Source organism: Haliotis rufescens, unplaced genomic scaffold, assembly GCF_023055435.1.
Source record: "Haliotis rufescens isolate VD_foot unplaced genomic scaffold, xgHalRufe1.0.p SCAF_16, whole genome shotgun sequence".
Taxonomy (NCBI): Eukaryota; Metazoa; Mollusca; class Gastropoda; order Lepetellida; family Haliotidae; genus Haliotis; species Haliotis rufescens.
This window is the reverse complement of record NW_025963846.1, coordinates 14,133,390-14,149,943: the sequence shown is the minus strand read 5'-3', so window position 1 is coordinate 14,149,943 and position 16,554 is coordinate 14,133,390. Positions and strand designations below refer to the sequence as shown.

Sequence of the window (16,554 nt, the reverse complement as noted above, 5' to 3'; positions counted from 1 at the left end):
TGTATTGCGCTAAGTTTTATGGGGATAAAACGTGGAATGGTTGGCTCGGAGTCAGAATAATTATCTGTGTTGGGTATTCATGTTAAACTGTGGCATGGTATCTCAGTGGGCTAGCACTATGACACAGCATAAGTCCGGACTAGTACAAGTAGCCACACATACGTGCATGCATGTCAGTATATAAGTTCAATAACCTTGAAAGCGATGCTAAAACCCATATCACCTCCCCTATCAATCATCCAAGTAAAGATTTACACACCAACTCAGCAGTTACCCGATCTTCATTCACAGCTGGCTCTAAAGTGAGTGAGTGAACGTTTAACTCTGCAGTCAGCAATATTCCAGCAATATCACAGCTGCCTGTAATAATGTATGAGGGGCAAGGCAAACCAGTGACTGATGGCATGAACACCCACCCATGACATCAAGAAATGAGGACAACCTATCTGCCAAGTCTGACTACCCAGTCCTCATAATAGTCATTACAAGAATAGTTCCTGGGCACCAATGCTGATCTGGAATTCTTGGAGGCTTGTTACAAGCACAGGATACTGTGGACCTGTGTAACCAAGAATCCCCACAATGTTAGTACTGACATTCAACAGCTGGTGTGGCATGTGGGTGCGGCTTATTAGATCTGTCATTAATCATTAAAGTGGATTCAGTTCTTAAAATTAAGTAAAGACAACACATTCTCATGACTATATAAAAAAAACATTTATTCACCATGATGACCCTTTCTTGGTTCACAATAAGAATTTCCTCAAATACCACACTTTCTTACCTGTTTCACTTGTAGATAGTTATCCTAAAATGTCATCCAGATAACCCAGACAATTGGCACAGTGCTCACCATGTTACTTACACGTGCATGCACATCGCTATATAAGTGCAATAATCTTGGACGTGACGTTAAACCCAATTTCACCTCACCTCTATGGGAAATGAACATCAGGCTGTCAACATAAAACATCCTACAGCAAGTAAGTGAATGTGTTTTTCACCACATTCTGCAACTCTTGGCTACAGTAAGTAAGTCTAACATGGGTCAGAAAAACTAAAAGGGTAACCGGAATTGTTAACCTACACATGAGGGTGAAATGATGTCTTCCAGGTTGCCCGATGAAATTGTACCAGGTGTATTTGACCACCCAATCACCATGTTGGTCGCCCTTCCAAAACAAGAACGGAGCACTGAGGAAATGTACTGCACAGGAATCCTTAGAAATGTATAGCATCTGCTACCGTGCCATCATAGTTGGCGGAGTTGCGGACCCCGTTGTTGATGCCGATCTCCGGATGTTGTTGAAGTGTTCTAGATACTGGCTCATAGTGTCAGTTGTAGAGTACAAAATGTCCATCTTGGTTTTGAGGTAAGATGGTGGGTTGTCTGTGATGCTGCTCCCCAAGATGCTCTGTAACAGTTCCTTCATCAGGTTCCAGCAGTCGCTCGGGACAACACACGGACAGTACTCAACCTGCAGCAGAACATACACATGATACACCACTACCTGGACAGAACATACACGTGATACACCACTACCTGCAGCAGAACATACACGTGATACACCACTACCTGCAGCAGAACATACACGTGATACACCACTACCTGGACAGAACATACAGACCTTTATTATATACTTCAGTGTGAAAGACGTTTCCATTTTTGTAAAAGTGGGTCAGTGAAATTCGTGTTGATTGCACAAAATGTTTCAAAACCGATATTGTTTATCTTTATTTGATAACAAATTCTATCCATTTTAGCTATAATAACAGTAACGCTATTTTACAGGGCATTATCATTTGCAGAAGCCCTCGGTTTTTTCAGTTAATAGAAGACCTCAGGCTTCTGTAAATGATAATGCCCTGAAAAATAGCGTTACCGTTATAGTAGTGAACATAACACTTGATATTTCACGGTAGTGAACGTAACACTTGATATTTCACTGCAGTTAACATAACACTTGATATTTCACGGGAGTGAACATAACACTTGATATTTCACTGTAGTGAACGTAACACTTGATATTTCACTGTAGTGAACGTAACACTTGATATTTCACTGTAGTGAACGTAACACTTGATATTTCACAGTAGTGAACGTAACACTTGATATTTCACTGTAGTGAACGTAACACTTGATATTTCACTGTAGTGAACGTAACACTTGATATTTCACTGTAGTGAACGTAACACTTGATATTTCACTGTAGTGAACATAACACTTGATATTTCACTGTAGTGAACGTAACACTTGATATTTCACTGTAGTGAACGTAACACTTGATATTTCACTGTAGTGAACATAACACTTGATATTTCACTGTAGTGAACGTAACACTTGATATTTCACTGTAGTGAACATAACACTTGATATTTCACAGTAGTGAACATAACATTTGATCTTTCACTTCATCCTTCAATGAAACTATTGTCTTACAAGAGTGACTTCACCGCAACTTGTCTCCCTTTATGGGTGTACACAAACTGTTGACATTTTACATTACTTCCACATTGACAAAGCTAAATAATGACAGATGGTCATTTATGGAGTAATGGAGATACATGGTAAAACATTCAGCATTGGTCACGGAATTGCTCATACATACTGACAAATGATGAAAACACAAAGTGGAATTTGGGAAATAGTTTTCAACGAACTGACAGAAAACAAAGAAATTTGTATGTGGTTTGTTTCTTTCTTTCTTTGTTGTTTAACACTGCACTCAGCAATATTCCAGCTATATGACGGCGGTCTGTAAATAATCGAGTCTGGACCAGACAATCCCCTGACTGACATCATGAGCATTGATCTATGCAATTGGGGTACAATAACTATGCAATTGGGGTACAATACCATGCATCAACCAAGTCAGCGAGCCTGACCACCCCATCCCTTTAGCCACCTTTTTTTTTTTACGGCAAGCATGGGTTGCTGAAGACCTATTCCAAGCTGGATCGTCATGTGGTAGTCAGGCTTGAATGCATGCAACATTGAAGTAAAGTTGTGTGAGCTTGAATCCTCATTCGCGTTGTCTAACTGGACATAAACTTTCAGTCACTTATTACTTCCCAAGAATCAAAATCCAATATGCATCATCAAAGTGTTTCAGTAGTGTTTTTTTCATTAATTTAGCAATACTTTTGTATTTGATAATGTGAAATGTCCAAAACTTGCATTTGTAAGATTAGAATTCCTGGTTAAAGTGTTTGCAGTCATAAGAAATCCACTTCTAAAGCATGGAAAGTAAAAAACTTTACCTCCACTAAAATTCCTTTGAAATTTGATGTCAGCGTCACAGAGCCAATCTTTATAACAAAGTCCCCCAACTCGTATCTCTGTCCCTTTGATTCAATCTTGAAACCTTTCCTCTGCTGGTAGTAGTTTTTGAGCTTCTGCACCAGGCCATCGAACAGATCATCAGCCACCAGGCTCGTCCCCGAATCCAAGATGGCGAAACATGTGGCTGGATACTCACTGTTGTGAAGGATGCTCAACTGTTTCTGTTGGGCTGTAATCATAATCCATGCATCGCTTAGACATTCAGATTATATTATTTGTTTACAAATTAAGAAATAAGAAGAATAAGCAAGATAAGGTTTGTGACAGGAATGTTAACAGTATCATACCATTACTAAGTTCACATCATCTTCCCGAGGCAAGGGAGTTAACTGACTGTAAAAGTCTAGTTCCCACCCTTGCAGAACTAGGCTGGGATAATGGAGTTATATTTTGGCTGGACTAACGGGTCTATGCATAGTCCAAACAAAATTGCATAACAAAATTGATATCCGGTTCGTACAAACATGAATTTCAACATGCAGATTTCATTCGACTGTATGAATTTGCACGGTCAACTCCAAATCTTTTCATGTGTTTAATTAAGGTGCTCACGTGATTTGATGTACTTTGTACATCTTCCCGAGGCAAGAGAGTAAACTGACTATTAAAGTCCAGTTTCCACCCTTGCCGAACTAGGCTGGTATTATGGAGTTAAATTTTGTCTGGACTAACGAGTCTATGCATAGTCCAATCAAAATCGCGCACCGAAATCAAAATCCGGTTCGTAAACTGTCGTGCAGATTTCGAACGATTGCAGGTTTTGCATAGCATGTGCTCCGCCAACTCGTTGTCAGCAGATATTTTCCAAATCCTTTCATGTTTCTAATCAAGGTGCTCACGTGATGTGATGCATTTTGCGATGTAAGACCTGTTTTATCACAATATAGATCTTGCTTATCGATCAGATCGTCCTGACTGGGCGCCACCATTTTGTGTGAAGCAAATGCAAGTGATACAAGAGGTGGAATTTGATTGGTCCATAGGAGAGGCTTAGAATGGACATAATTGGTAATAGCCACTGGTGGCGCAACAATTGAGCCCAGTAATTCCAGCCTAGATCGGCAAGGGTGGAAACTGGATTTTAAAAGTCAGTTAACTCCCTTGCCTTGGGAAGATGTTTTTGTAAGGCAAGACCTGTTTTATTATAAAATATATCTTGATCATCCATCAGATCATCTTGACTGGGTGCCACTATTTTGTTTGAAGCAAATGCAAGTGATATGAGAGGTGGAATCTGATTGGTCAGGAGGAGGGTACATAGAAGGGATATAACTCGTAATCATCAGTTGTGGCGCTACGATCAAGCATAGAAATTCCAGCCTTGTTCGGTGAGGATGGAAACTGGACTTTTAGAGACAGTTTACTCCCTTGCCCCAGGAAGATGTTTCACATGGGAACAAAGTTACACACTGTCGGAAGACAAGGATGAATAGTAGTCAAAAGCTATTAACATGATGAATAGAATTTGTGCAACCATTTATGGGTCATTGAGCATATTCCACTTTTCTCAGTCAGGGGTGAGGTCTACTTTCACCTTCAGTAACTTTGCCTACAGAAATGGTGATGTGGTGTGGTAGTTCGCCTACACTCATATGATTACACCCCTTTGTTGGTAAGTGATCTGGCAGGGAAGCCATGATTATCAAGCTCTGCATTATTAAGAAAAACATTAAACTGGAATTTATTTTTTCACATTCATGATTTGAGCTGAATCCATGAAGCAAGTGATTAAATATAAAACTTCTTAATTGGAATATGTTTATTCAGCATGTGTAAGCAAGTATTGCAGAAGCATGCAAGTGAAGCATGAATGTAGTTTATGCCACCATCTCCAATATTCTTGCTACATCAACAGTGGCCTGTAAATAATCCCTTGCTTGTTGACTAAAATGGAACAAGTGGTCAGCCTTGGTGACGACATGGATCATTGCTGATGGTTAGGGCTTGGTTAAATATAGATCTTAGAGATTGATAATCGTTAACAAAATATCGATCAATTATCGATAAATATCGGAGAAGTTACTTTGAGCATATGTGAAAAAGCTGAGAGACAAAACAACATATTTCACGTCACTTGCGAGCGGTGACACATGTATGCATGGTTTACTTTTTGGACATTTAAGATATAAGAAATCGGTTCCTTTCCGTCTTCGGCAAAGGTTAAAAAAAAAGTCTGCTTCGGTAATTTAAAACCTTATTTTATCACAATAATTTATGTAAGATATTGTCGATGACACAATTCTAATATCAATAATCGTTAATATTTCTTCCCATGGATGATCATTCCAATTATTGATCTATTTAGCCAGCCCTACTGATGGTTTCAGTCACTGGTATACCAGGTCCACATTTGATTATGCTGGAACATTGCTGACTACTGCATTACATTCAAGCTCAAAAGGAAGTTTCAAATCCCATTTTTTTTACTTTACCTCCTTGTTGGAAAGTAGATTGGAATGTTTCACAGTCCACACAGAAATTGCCTGCCTTCACTGCTCCGAGTTGCTCTGTCTGTCGCTGGAGTGTGTCCACTACCTGCTGACCACTCTTCCCCTCCGGTACCGGGTACAGGTACACACTAAACAGAGGGCATATTGTTATGCACACAACCAGCTGGCAACACTTCTCCTTTGATACTAGGTACGAGGGGTGTAATGATTAACCAAATATTTACCGTGCATTGCAATATTTACTGCCACGATACAAGCATTGAAAACAATATAAACATCACATGTAAAACTGTAGAAAATGAATTGTAAAATACTGTTGGTATGTGTAAAAGGTCTTGAACCACTTGTTCATTAATAAACTAAAATATGTCAAATATGTTTCGGTGTATTTTTATTGTTATTTTATTTGAGTTCAGAGGATGAAGAACCACAGTTGGTGAATATCATCTTATAATTTTCACAATGCGTTTTGCATATTTCTACAAATTCACACTGTTTGAAGCATATAAGCATATAAGTTTCTAACAGATCTTAACCAAGTTAACCACTGACATTTCTACACATTATTCTTAATTGTTACACCCATTAACAGGAGCTGCATATTGATTTGATAATGAAAGACACTGTTGGTTGAACTGGTGAGATGTATGAATTCCTTCAGCCATCAATCCTAAATCATTAACAGGGACTATCATGCAATTTACACACTAAGTCTTAAGCCTGTGGGCGAAGCAAATACACACCATACAACTCCCATTGTTTTCACTTCAGCAAGGAGACTTCAGGGCAGCGCCATGTTGTTTGACCATAATATGGAATACGGTCACTGAAACGAACAATATGTGTAAAATATTTTTAAAATACTCTTAAGTATGTTATGCGGAATTTCAATTGAAATATATTGCACACATATAAATGAATAATCGTCTATTTTCCAAAACCTGTCGATATTCGAAGAATTTACATTTATTAAGAAAATGTGTATTTACATTTCACTTTATACACTTAACCGGAAGTAAAAGTGCGCATGCCTTGTTCGTCGAGACCACGCTTTGCCGGGAGAAAATTGGGTTTGAGTCCGAAAGAAATTTATCTACAACAACAGACAATACAGGACAGACAACATGGCTGTATGTATTTCCATGATTAGCAATCATTATATTTCCTGCTCTACATGTTACTCATTAATTAAGGAGTTAGATTCGTAAACATGTAAAGCCGGCTAAACGAACTAGAATCTGTTTCTCTAACCCTGCCAGCCGACGTTTCCTTAATTCCAATTCATTTCTAATTATTTGAAATCTGTATTTTGCATGAGTAATATTTGGCCTCTTCAATGAAGAGTTTTACGTCCGATTTCCGTTTCCCAAATAAACCATCTGCCTGATGATATTACTTATACCATCACTGAACATTTTGCACTATGAAAGTTAGTCCATATTTAGACTCTATCAGTCTATGCCGATTGATGTACATTGCTGTGCTCTTCTGCTGTCATCATGGTCATAATGCTTTGTAAGCAAGCCACAAGTGGGGTGTAAACATGTGCATTCAAGCTCAAATTTCATACCAATTTGTATTATGATAACGTGTTTACTTTATTATGAAATTCACCTTCTCAGATAAGGCTTACTATTCTATTCAAGCTCACCCACACCTCTATGGGATTTAATCAGGACAATGTATATGCAGAAATTGCAATCAGCTGGTTTGAGGTAGAAATATGCTCTGATCCTGCTGACCGAGACCTTGTGTTGTGATGTCACTGAACATGCTGAAACAAACTGTTCTGAACACTTTTCTTGCAGGCTCTTCCTATGAACCCGAAACCTTTCCTGAATGGTTTGACAGGCAAGCCAGTTATGGTGAAACTCAAGTGGGGAATGGAGTACAAGGGCTATCTGGTGTCTGTGGATGGCTACATGAACCTTCAGGTATACACAAGTTCCCATTTCTGTGTGTGTCGTCGTACATAGCTTGTAACCTGAGGAGAGTCCGAGTAAGAATATTGTTCCCCTGCAACTAAATGGACCAGGCTGTCAGACTCAGTGCCTTGGTTAATTGCATGCAGAGCTACAGATAAGCAGCGTATTTGCGTAAAATACCCACCCCCCAACAAAAAAAATATTCAAAGCCCAATTACTCTCAATTAACTTGCGTACAGAAACACATACATTAAATGAAAAACTCAAATGTATAAAAACAGCCTGCGTAAATACCCAATAAAGCTTTTTCAGCTTGCGTACAAAGGAGCTAATTTCTGAAACACAATTACGAGCATCTTGAGATATCAGTTTAGGTCTTCAAATTGAGTTCAATCAGAGATAGGTAGAAGCTGTGGGAGAGATTGTTCCTACATTTGAACCAATTACCCCCCTAGAATGAATGGTCACTGGTTATTTCTTTTGTAGTCATCATTTTTCTCTTGAAATTCTATGGATAGCTACTGCTAACAGTTTTTATCATCACTAGTGAGATACACTAGTATACATTGGCACATGTATAAACATGATAAAGAAGTGATCTAAAAGATTGAATCAGGCATTCAAACATCACTTTTGGCATGTTCAGTCATTTCACCATGTGTATGTGCAGGGTATGAAACTCCCCAAAATTTCAGCCAGACCACAGGACTGGCTAGCTGAAATACTTGCCAGCCCTGACCAAAACCTGCCTGCCCACTATGATCATATGTTTCTCAGGATAAGCTAATGGGGTTTCTTTTTGGTTACATTTTATCATTCATCTTTACATGTGAATTAATGCTTATCATTGGGAAATATTTAGAATATTTTCACATATGAAATATAACCTGACCTTCGGGCAGGGGGATTTGAAAATCTGGCAGCCCGAGTTGAAATCAACCCGTCTCGGACGGTCGGGCAGGCAGGTATTTCGAACACTGGTATGTGTCTGAGATTGCAGATCATACGATTACATGGTGCAGTTTGGGTACAAATATCAGTGTGACATGTTTTCTTTGTTTCAGTTGGCCAACACAGAAGAATACATTGATGGTGCATTGGCTGGCAACTTGGGGGAGGTTCTCATCAGGTAACACTCCACATTCTTACATCAGTCTGCAACTTTAGCAACTGGTCCGAAAACCGGTGTCAAATAGCTCTGATAAATACATAAAATGCATCAATCCCCAGATTTGTACATGTAAACATTTTCCTGAACCAAAATCTTCATGGCAGTTTACGAACTGGATGTCGATTTCGTTATGAGATTTTGATTGGACTATGCATAGACTCATTAGTTAATGTGTCCCTTGGGCATGCCAGAAACCTATGCTTGTGGGTTCGAATCCCAGTTCGTCTGATTATGTTTTTAGGTTTGTCAGCACCATACCCGTGCTCATAGGTTTCACCGAAGTGGTAAACATCTGAGACCTGCACCACTTCGGGCTTTCCTATTAAATTAAGATGACAAACGGTGATGTAACTGGAATAATATTTAAAAAGCTGAGTTAAACCAAACTCACTCACCTCAAATTATTATCATAAGTCAAAAACTTTCACTTACGGAGAACATGGAGAAGGCAAATATTTTTGAGTGAAATGTTAGAATATGGCAGTGTCCCTTAGGGTCTCTTCATTGGCTTATTGTTGTGATCATGAGTTGATGTTTGTGTGTTTACTTGCAGATGTAACAACGTGTTGTACATCCGGGGCGTGGAAGAGGAAGAGGAGGAGGGGGAGATGAAGGACGTATAAACAAGGAATTTTTAAATGGACATGAAATGTACCCGAACACTGTGCCCGGTCTGAAACATTGTACACATCAAGATGTTGGACTGATTGACCCAGCCACCAAGCATTCCTGCAGGGTCCTGTTATCTCACATTGTGTTGTATTCCACATCTCTTCATGGAATGCTTTGTACAAGGACTGTGTGGACACTTCCTGTCATCCATCATTGACTTGTTTCATACATACTGTTATTAAACCGATGTGAATCAGGCCAAAATAAATTAATTATTACCTGAGATTTTCATCTTCTACAGTCTCATTACCAAACATCCTGCCTCACATAATTATTTGAAAAGTGCAGGGAAAGAAAATTGCAATGTGTGATCCTTTCTTTTTTTGTTTGATGACATAGACCATATACTTAGTCCTGTCAAACATTTGTTTCATGTGAAGCATATGCATCAACAGTTAATGTACACAGATGCTTTGGACATTTAAAAAGCATATATACTACTCAATAGTTAAAGAACACCCACAATTGGAAGACAGAAGAACTATAGTCATATGAAAGAATTGGGTGCAACATTTTATGAAAATCTAATAATAAATTTATTTTGGCCTCAAGGATGTTGTCAGACACTCCCCTGGTTTGGAATTCAGCCTGAAAGTCAAGGGGTCCTTGTCATAACCCTAATGTTCAATATTTGAGGGTTTCCTAGATTAAAATAATATCAGCTGATCACAGCCGCAAACCTCGCATACCCCTGTTGATGTTGAACACGACCTCGTCGGGGCATGCTTCAAGCTGGGGTTCCTCGTGTTGGTGGGACACCAAGGGAGAATTGTAGTCGTAAAGGTTTCGCTACACTGCCCCCTGATTCAGGGTCTTTGTTTTTTCAGGTATTTCAAATACAATGTATAATGTATCGTGTGTTTCATGATGCTGAAATGAGATGTGTATCTTGAACGTCTAGTTTTTTTTATGAAAGATAAAGATTTCGATTAAGCAGCGTGTCTTTGTTGTTGATAAAACATGTGATTGAACTTGATGACTTGCAAGACTTCAACATGTTGGTGGTGAAGGCAGATGTTCAACCGGCAATATGTGACACTGCTGAATCGACATCAAACTAGAGTACTCAAAAATCAAGTGTTCTTTGACTTCTTTTGGTAGTATGTGTGTCAAAATGATTTGACCAGGCTGACAGTGCATCATTGTCCGTGAAGATTCCGGGGTAGAGTAGGTCTTCAGCAACCCATGCTTGCCGTAAAAGGTGACTATGCTTGTCGTACAAGGCGACTAACGGGATCGGGTGGTCAGGCTCACTGACTTGGTTGATGCATGTCATCGTATCCCAATTGCGTGGATCGATGCTCATGATGTCAATCACTGGATTATCTGGTCCAGACTTGATTATTTACAGACTGCTGTCATATAGCTGGAATACTGCTGAGTGCGGCGTTAAACAACAAACCAAACAAACAAATAAAGATAGTGCATCATTGTACCCAAGGTTCAGCCTCCAGAGTAACACCAGACCTGTTCAGTTGATACATGACACTTCAGCCTGGTCCTCTTACTTCTACTGACCCAGGCTTGTGGTGGAAGACGTGGGTCTTATTGGGAATCACAACCACTGATGTTGGAATACAAATCCAAGTCTGGAATGGAGATTTTCAAGTGGAAATAACTTTATTAACTAACAATACTTTCACACTGATATTAAAATAGGTGACACATGGTAATTCGCTCGTTTAGTCTGTACTTGAAGTAATCAACTGATACCTCAGGTCTTTACCCAGGTTTAACACAAATGTCCACAAAATGAAACAATAGATCATTTAATGTATTGTGCTTATGACGATCTCGACAAATTAGACGAAATACAAATAGATTTCTGCAGGTTACCAATCTTTTTAAAGTCAGATCATAATTCTCACTACCAAAATTAAACAGTTTTGTGGTAGAGAACTAAGATCTGATTTTAATGGGATTGGCAGGTGACCTGCTCATGACATATGTGAGTGAGTTAGTTGGGTTTAACTTGCTTTGAACAATATTCCAGTTACATCACAGCTGTCAGTTTGATGTGGAAGAAAAGCCTAAGTTAAGGACACATGAAATGTACAGTAGAACAGAAGCCTCTCCTGGGTGTTCTGTTGGAATGTTGCCAACAGTGGCATATGAAATCCTTCCCAGTGACTATTAAAATAAAGTTTTGGAATTCATAATGCTTGTGAGCTATCTTTGAGTCTGGAGAGATCATCATATTGGAAGACTCAAGACGAACAATGCTTGTTCAGATGAAGGATGTTGAAAACGTCTTCCCACCCCACTTATACAAGACCGGTCCTTAGTCTGCTGTTGGTTCAGTCTGTAAATCTGTCTACTGAACTGAAGTTGATCAGCATTATTTATGTCAACTGTATGAAGAAACAATGGTCACCTAGTCCACTACACTACCTCACCAGCCCTCAAGGACAATATGTTTGTTGAAAATACTCTCTGCATTATTAACCCTGCCTTTAGAAGTATTTCTGTTGATAACCCTGATTTGATCAGGTGTGTTCCCTTCATACGGGAGGAAAGCCTGAAGTGATGCACGACATTCACCACTTTGATGAAGTCATGAGCACAGGTTACTGATAAGCATGATGAGTGTTTTTCTGGGATTCGAACCAATCATCACATGATCCTGGTATGTCTAAGGGACGTAACTCTGAACAGCAAATTAGTGTGATGACACCTGTGATGTGAGGTGAAATGGGGTTAACATTGTGTTCAAGATGAAGGAAGGGAAGGCCTGCACATTTGGACAAAGGGTTGAGGGTGCAGCTCTCTCAGTAACTCGTTATTGGACAGTGAATAAAAAGATAATTTCCAAAAACACACCGTTATTTTCGAAATTCGAAACAAAAACACCCAGGTACGTAACCCTGGTAAAACTGAATTAAAACTTGTACGAGCGCTTCACATTTTCATCTGGTTTTGCGCTTTGTACACAATGCACAACGACAGAGCCCAGTCATGTTTCTTTGTCAATCGGAACTGCCTTGTGTGAGCTTGGTGATCTCGTACTTGGTCTAGGATAAGGTAAAGTGTTGAAAACTACCGATAGTTTCCGAATGCCGATCTCACCCGACAAGCATGGCTTCTGCGATTGTATCGTTCACCAAGAGTTTATGGACTGACCCATTCAGATGGTTAGTGACGAATCTGCATCTGCTTTACAATTTCTTTTTCGGTATCATTCAAACTTAATTCGCAGCGACAGAAGCATTCCTTTGCTGTAGACAGGATTCAGTCACCATTCAGTCATTCCCTCACGGCCTCAGAATTCGTTCAGCTCATCACCAGCTCAGCTGATCACTATACTATAAGATCATGATGAAACAACTGCCACAGTTGTGTTTACTAATTAATCATTTTATTTGACTAGTAATTACATGATTCGGCTTTTATCTACAAGTGACAAAAAATTGTCTTTGCTTATTCTGTTGATCACTTCATGTGTTAGGCTGTGTTCTGTCCTGACTCATTGGATATAAACTTGGTTCAGATTTATTCCTACGAGTAAACAGAATGTTGAATGGTTTTGAGTCTGTGTATGAATCATACAAATTATATGTTTATAGATCAATGTACACTGATTGAAGTAACTTGTTGCCCCTGTACGATGGAGTTGGTTATTGCTTTCATAACAACCTTGACAATATAGCCTATTCAATGATGCAGTTACCTTTGACATCAGTATTGTCAATATTCTAATGCTGTAAAGTAAAGGCCACATCATTGCAAATATACTGTCAACATTGATAGTATACCAGAAATAATAGGGGTGAAATGATGCATTGGTGCTTTGGTGAGTGAGTCTTCAAGCGACGATACGAACACGATACATTTTCTATCTGTATCGATGCAAGACGATACACATGCTAAAGGAAACTACTTACTACAAAATATGTTATAAAATTAGGGTTTCAAGTTCACTACTAAAAATAGCCGCGACGAACATGTGTCTACAGTTAGCTCTTCGCATTGTACATCTCTGAAATATTTCAAGGCAAGAAGTTCCCATGTGATTTGACCTAAATATGTGTACAGCTATATGTCGTGATACGTATCATATCATGACCTTGGCTTATCATTTCACCCCTAAGAAATAACACTTTTAAAAAAGTGTTTTAAAATATACAGTTTTTGGAGGGAGGAGCAATCATTTCTGAGATGCGGACATTTTCTCAGTAACCAGTGATACCATTTGTACACCCATAAGAAGGGGATTGTCCTCATTGTTTCCTTTACGAGGTGTTATACACATTGTTATTTGAAAGTATTGTTCGAGCCCTAACACACTAGTACTGTTGCAGGTCACTGGTGAAGAGTCTTCTTGTGTTCTGTGGTGCTGTGTATGTTGCCCGGGAGGTAGCTGCAGTAGAGGCTGCTGAGGTGTTGCCAACCTCTTGAACATGCTGAAGCAGGTATGTCCGCTTGTCCACTTGACCATGCTAAGCAGGTATGTCCGCTTGTCCACTTGACCATGCTAAGCAGGTATGTCCGCTTGTCCACTTGACCATGCTGAAGCAGGTATGTCCGCTTGTCCACTTGACCATGCTAAGCAGGTATGTCCGCTTGTCCACTTGACCATGCTAAGCAGGTATGTCCGCTTGTCCACTTGAAGCTACACATCAATGCGAAACTTATCAGATGTCTCCATACGAATGAGAATTTGACTTTTAGTCATTTCAAGACTTGCATGTCTTAGGTAACAGGTAGGACTGGGATGGTTAACTCGGGTACTTGGGTTGGGTGGGTCCTGAGGAGTACTACCCCCTACTACCCAACCCTACCCGGGTACCCGACAGCCCTACTACACAACCCTACCAGGGTACTCAACCCCCTACTTCACAACCCTACCCCCGGAACCCAATGTAGATCTCAAGAGTTGGGTACAAAATGTCCGATTAAGAATTGTTTCACCATGTTTAATGAAGCCCTTGCAAAAACCATTTGGATACACATATAAAATTATCAGATGCATACACTGAAGCTGACTGATGCTTTCCTATAACTTAAATATAAAAAAGTGCAGTCAGAAAATTATGGGAAAATTACTTACATCAGAGACTTGTAGTGTAAGCATTGAGTTCTATTGTTATTGTCATTAAACAATATATCAAATGACTATCAACATGATCATGTTGATACCAGTATTACTACCATGACTAATACTATTATTCATGAACTGATTTCTCTTTCAGATTCTGTGACCTGACTGTAGTGAGAGACTGTATCAAGAGATAACAGCTACATTGTGTGACAATGTGAATACATGTGTGTGTAATATATATGGTGTACATGTAGTATATAAACATATTACAACTTGTGCAGTGCTTACAGTTGTTTTTTTGTCAATAGAATGTAAGTTTAATCTTCAGTTAAAATGTTAACATATTTGAATAGTTTTATTTCATTGTTCAGACAGTTAAAACAACAGTATCAGACAGAATGGAATAAGTAAACAGTACTACAGGTAAATTTCACGCTAGTTCGCTGGCCAAAGACTACTAAATTGTGCTGAAGACAAGTAAGAATCCGATAAGGGTAGTCCTCATTGACTACTCGTAATCGAGGGCTATAATTCTGACAACTGAATAAAACTGAGAGAAAATGTAATCATAGTAAACATTGTTGTCGTGTTCAAGCAGGAATAACTACAATCTCCAAGGACCAGTGTAATACGGTTTACGAAAGTCCTCTGGACTATTCTTAAGGAAAATGAATGTCTAATGCTGAAAACCAGGTATGATTGATGTTCTGTTGCAATATTCCAGCCTTATGACGATGGTCTGTAAAGCCTAGTGATTGACATCATGAGCATCAATCTATGCAATTGAGATACGATGACCTGCATCAACCAAATCATTGTCTCCTCTTATGACAAGTATGGGTTGCTGAAGACCAATTCTATCCCAGGTCTTCTCGGGTATTCATGTATACTGAACAAAACAAGTTAGGGATCATGACTATATTTGGGATATCTTTTTGAAATTGCGTGCTCAGTCTTCACTGCATAAAATATCACCCAAAAGTTTAATGGTCCCTTCTTGTTTTATTCAGAATAGGAAAACATGATAGGGTGGGATGATTCACAATATGTGGATGCATCTTGATGGATCAACCAGATAGTCTTATCATTGGTTGATGTATTCTACAATACGATAAGATACATTCTGATCAGAAGGGCGGATCCAGCATTTTTTTAATACTTTATAGGGAGGGGTCCAAAAATACAATCCTCTCTGTCAATGTACTGCCTACAACATACGACCCGACCAATTGCTTGGATCGATGCTCATGATATTAATCACTGGATTGTCTCGTCCAGACTCAATAACTTACAGACTGCCATCATATAGCTGCTCCCCCCTCTGTACCCGCCTATGATCTATGATTAGTAGTAGACATGGTTTTTGTAGTTAAACATAACATACTGAGATCAACAATAACGAAAGCCAAGGATGACTGTACATTAGGGATGTGACGAGTTCAAATTCACTACCGGGTACCCTGCCCTGTATTCCCCGACCCTACCCTCGAGAGACCGTAGCCCTGCCAAAATGTACTTAGATACAAGCAATCAACGAAAAACATGCATTCACGGAAGTTCAACGAGTTTTATCTTTATTCAAACATCTAAAAGTCAGAACGAATATGTGCATAGTCAGAAAGAAATGCGAAAGTCAGTGACTTCTAGTGTAACCGTAGAGTTTTAGATATTTTTTGTCATTAAACAATATATCACGTGACTAACCACGGGTCCGGGTAGTCCCGTGGGTACCCGGGTCCTACTCAGGACCCACCCGACCCGAGTTTCCTGTCCCAGGCCTACTGTACATGTGATTCTAAGCTATATATGACCATGTCCTACCCAGTTGTAGATCACATGCTTGATTAAAGTACTAGCATATGTACTGAAACGTCCGCTATTTTACCACCCTAACTGGTTGTTTTTGTTAATCTCTGTATTTGAGACAGCTGAGTGTATGGCACATATGTGCATGG

General features: G+C 39.3%; 2 protein-coding genes and 1 long non-coding RNA gene across 3 annotated transcripts; 2 read left to right on the top strand and 1 right to left on the bottom strand.

Moving 5' to 3' along the window:
- Nucleotides 1-702: 702 nt before the first annotated feature.
- LOC124136212 (mediator of RNA polymerase II transcription subunit 20-like) lies at nucleotides 703-6,616 on the bottom strand. The gene is made up of 4 exons (XM_046502080.2): nucleotides 6,537-6,616; nucleotides 5,776-5,921; nucleotides 3,262-3,512; nucleotides 703-1,478 (listed from the first exon to the last, which is right to left on the bottom strand). The coding sequence occupies exons 1-4, from the start codon at nucleotides 6,548-6,550 to the stop codon at nucleotides 1,242-1,244; spliced, it is 648 nt and encodes a 215-aa protein (XP_046358036.1). The 5' UTR covers nucleotides 6,551-6,616; the 3' UTR covers nucleotides 703-1,241.
- A 181-nt stretch (nucleotides 6,617-6,797) lies between these two features.
- LOC124136168 (small nuclear ribonucleoprotein F) lies at nucleotides 6,798-10,495 on the top strand. Its single transcript, XM_046502016.2, has 4 exons — nucleotides 6,798-6,923; nucleotides 7,602-7,727; nucleotides 8,783-8,847; nucleotides 9,443-10,495. The coding sequence occupies exons 1-4, from the start codon at nucleotides 6,918-6,920 to the stop codon at nucleotides 9,510-9,512; spliced, it is 267 nt and encodes an 88-aa protein (XP_046357972.1). The 5' UTR covers nucleotides 6,798-6,917; the 3' UTR covers nucleotides 9,513-10,495.
- Nucleotides 10,496-12,538: 2,043 nt separating this feature from the next.
- Nucleotides 12,539-14,875, top strand: LOC124136164. Its single transcript, XR_006861310.2, has 3 exons — nucleotides 12,539-12,692; nucleotides 13,860-13,970; nucleotides 14,751-14,875. It is a non-coding gene; the product is annotated as an uncharacterized LOC124136164 (long non-coding RNA).
- The last annotated feature ends 1,679 nt before the right edge of the window (nucleotides 14,876-16,554 follow it).